A 3,729-nucleotide genomic window follows, 5' to 3' on the forward strand; every position below is an offset into this window, starting at 1 on the left:
AGAAGCGCTGATCTTTCTGTAGGAATTCCCACTTGCTGGGGGGAGAGATTGTGCTGGGCGGCAGTGACCCGCAGTACTACCAAGGGAATTTCCACTACGTGAGCATCAGCAAAACCGGCTCCTGGCAGATCAAAATGAAAGGGTCAGCTATCCTCCACCCTCCCCACTCCCCCCAAAATGCTGCTGCTAAGGGTGGGGCGGGGAAGGGGCGCGGCTGCCGTCCTGCCCTCGCTCCAGTGCAGCCACTTCTTAAGGCACAGCCAACCTTTGCTCTCTGCCTGCTCTGTCCAGGAATGGGGACCGATGAGATGTGAGGGGCAGAGGGGAGGGGGCTACTGGGAGGAGGTGGGGGGCACTAAGCACATGCCCAGAGCGGGCAGCACCTTTCCTCCTCCAGCTCCTGCCTCATGCATCCTTCACTGCATCGCTGGGCCAGCATGGCCTCCCATCACCTGCCCTCGCCCACGAAAGCCTTGCAGCCTGCTGGTGCCCCATCAGCCTGTCTGTCTGTCTGACTATGGCCTCCCCCAGGGTGTCTGTGAGGTCGTCCACCTTGCTCTGTGAGGAGGGCTGCATGGCGGTGGTGGATACCGGCGCCTCCTACATCTCGGGTCCCACCAGCTCCCTGAGACTGCTCATGGAGACCCTGGGGGCCAAGGAGCTGAGCACAGATGAGGTAAGTAGCTGGAGAGGTGGTGCCAGAGGTGGGAGGTGCTACCTGGTTCAGACCCCCAAATCACCCCAGGCAGCATTAGGTCCCAAATGAGGTCATTTCAGACCTTCGCCTCTCACACTCCTCACATGTGGCTGGGTGCCCCCTGGGCAGAGGGCAGGCCACAAGCACGGGGCTGTGTCTGCTGGGAGGCCCCCGCCCCCACACAAAGGGCCTCCCTTTACTCTCTCCCCAGTATGTCGTGAGCTGTAACCAGGTGCCCTCCCTCCCCGACATCTCTTTCCACCTCGGAGGCAGAGCCTACACCCTGACCAGCGCAGACTACGTGTTACAGGTGGGTTGCAGGCTGCCTCTCGGCGGCAGGCGGGGAGGGTGGGCAGGAGCCCTAGAAAGGGACAAGTCATTGTGACCGCTTACCTACTAGGCCAGCAGTTGTCAAACTTGGCTGTTAGAGTCACCGGGAGCTTCTACAAGTCCCAGTAGCAAGCCACACCTCCCACCTGTTGAATCAGAGCCTCTGGGGGCAGAGCCTGGGCGTCCGTTTTGTCACAACTCCCCAGGTGACTCCAATGTGCAGCCGAGGTTAGGGATCACTGTGCCTGGCTCCTTATTTCCCTTTTCTCATCAAATGCTCCCTATAATTCGAGGCTCCTACATTCTAATCCCCCTTTTACACTCAATAGACTTAGGGACATTAAATTACTTGTCGGGATCAGCAGCTCTGCCCGTCAGCTCGTGGGGTAGTGCTGTGCCTACCGCATCGTGTGCCCAGTGTCTAGCACGGTGCCTGCGTGCAGGAGGGGTGCGGTCCATGAGGCGTTGAAAGGGCCAGGCTGCAGTGGAGGTGCAGTGTGGAGGGGGGAGAAGAGGAGGGACGCGGCTGAGGAAGGCCTCTGGAGTCAGGCAAGATGGGGGCAGACTGGTCACCTGCTGGGCAGTGAGGAAACCCCGGTGCTTTCCACCAGGACCCCTACAGTAATGATGACCTGTGCACCCTGGCCCTCCACGGGCTGGACATCCCACCGCCCACTGGGCCTGTCTGGGTCCTGGGCGCCAGCTTCATCCGCAAGTTCTACACGGAATTTGATCGGCGTAACAATCGAATTGGCTTTGCTCTGGCCCACTGAGGCCCTCTGCGGGCCCTGCGGCCGCCAGCAGCCCTAGCCCGGAGCTGGAGCCCTCTCTGGACCGCCTCTGAGCACGCCTGTGTCCTCGTGGGAGGGGACAGGACATGGAGCTCCTCCTGGGTGCTTGCCCCGCCCCGGCCCTGGCTCTTCCCTGCTTTGAGGACAAACAGAATAAAGACTTCATGTTCACAGCCCTATTGCACCTGGGTCCACTAGGGCTGGAAACGGAGGGAGGGGCAACCGCGTGATCATGTCCAGACAGGAATGTGGCCCAGAATAACAAACACACTCACCTGACGTCTGCAGGGCTCGAGTGGACTTGTTTACACAACCTTGGGTGGGAAGTTTGCAGCACGCCAGCCCCTTCCCCCCTCCGGCCCCTCCAGGACCAAGGCGAATGCTGTGACCGTAGGCTGTGGATCAGCAAGATGTTCGCAGCCACGGAAGCCAGTCCCCTGCTCAGGCTCTGCCCTGATGATCTAGCCAGGCCTGCCTCTCCAGCACCGAGGACCCCAGCGGCCCCATCCCCGCACCCCCACCCTGCACCCCCATCCCAGTGGAGCCATTTACAGTGCTGCCCAAGGCCCCATCACCTAAAAAGGTGGAACGCCAGCGATCTGGTCGATCCTCCCCTTTTACATGTGGGGAAACTGAGGCTCAGAGAACGGGAGGCATTTGGCTGAGAGCACTCAGTGAAGTGTGAAAAAGCAAGACTGGAACCCAGCCCATGAGGCTTGGGTCTTAGGGGCTTTCCACCCGCACCCCATGCAGGCAAACGTGACAGGGAGAGCCCCCGCCCCCCCTCCCCCCAACACACGCACCCTCAGCACAGACATACACGCTCTCTCCACCTCCTGGACTTGGGACAGGCTGAGCCTCCTCCTACTCCTACCCCGGGCCATCTGCAGGGATGTCCAGCTCAGGTAACGAGGGCCAGTAGCCACCTAAAGCCACAGATGCTGCCCCTCTTCATGGTAGCTGCTCACCCCTCTTTTGACCAAAAAGGGGGAGGCACTGACTGAGTAACCTGACCAGGTCTGGGCGAACCTCACACCTCTAGAACACAGCCTCTCAGGATTGTGGGGACCCCAGTGTCCTCCAGGACAGCATCCCTGCCTGGGCAGTGTCCTTCTGCAGAACCAAGAACATGACTCTCTGACTTCGCCTGCCTTGCTTTATCTCCTTACCGCAAAAATGGCGGTCAGCAGCAGTGCCCTTCCAGCTCCACGTGCGGGGCACCCTGGCCTGAAGTATGCAGCCCCCCATCATCTCCTACACTGTCCAATAGGATAACCACATACGGCTATTGACATTGAAATTAACTGTCACACTAGTCATATTTCAAGTGCAGGAGAGTCACATGGGGCTAGTGGCTGCTGCGCTGGACAACACTCTATAGAACGTTCCCATCATCACAGAAGTTCCTCCGGGCAGAGCTGGATTCTGCACAGCAGGAGTGATGGGGCCTTGGGGGCGAGAGGTTCCGGAACAGGACAGAGAGACAACTTGGGGGATAGAAAAGGGCCCCCTCTCTTTAGGAGTTTTCTGAGCGGGGCAGTAAGAGCTCCCCCACCAGGCTGGTAACTAGTGAGATACCCATGAGCACCCCACCCCCAACATGCATCCCCCAATGTCCCCTCTCCGTGTGTGTGTGTGTGTGTGTGTGTGTGTGTGTGTGTGTAGGGCGATATTTGCCTGGGGGCTTCCCTGCAAGGAACCGCAATAGAAATGCGGCAGGGGCTGCAGAGCCTTTTCCCAGGGGTCCAGGGACTAGAGGCAGAGAGCTGGGCAGAGGTGGGCCACCCAATCTTCTGGTCGCGGCCGGATTCCCCCACGCAGAATGGGGTGGGGGCGCTTCCCCCCGGCCTGCCCCAGAGAGAGAGGCTCCAGCCGAGCCAGGCAGCCACCTTACTGCCTCGAAAGCAAGGG

General features: G+C 60.0%; 1 protein-coding gene across 2 annotated transcripts in view; it reads left to right on the forward strand.

Annotated features, from left to right (window-relative positions):
- The window catches only part of REN (renin), a 10,022-nt gene extending 7,690 nt beyond the window's left edge, over nucleotides 1-2,332 (forward strand). The window contains exons 7-10 of one of the 2 annotated variants that reach the window (XM_006771987.2): nucleotides 23-142; nucleotides 532-676; nucleotides 909-1,007; nucleotides 1,639-2,332. In XM_006771987.2, coding sequence (XP_006772050.1) covers nucleotides 23-142; nucleotides 532-676; nucleotides 909-1,007; nucleotides 1,639-1,800 — 526 coding nt within the window. In that variant the 3' untranslated portion in view covers nucleotides 1,801-2,332. The remainder of the gene's footprint in view (nucleotides 1-22; nucleotides 143-531; nucleotides 677-908; nucleotides 1,008-1,638) is intronic. The other variant, XM_006771988.2, reaches the window with a different exon arrangement.
- Nucleotides 2,333-3,729: the final 1,397 nt, after the last annotated feature.

Source organism: Myotis davidii, unplaced genomic scaffold (genome assembly GCF_000327345.1).
Source record: "Myotis davidii unplaced genomic scaffold, ASM32734v1 scaffold246, whole genome shotgun sequence".
NCBI lineage: Eukaryota > Metazoa > Chordata > Mammalia > Chiroptera > Vespertilionidae > Myotis > Myotis davidii.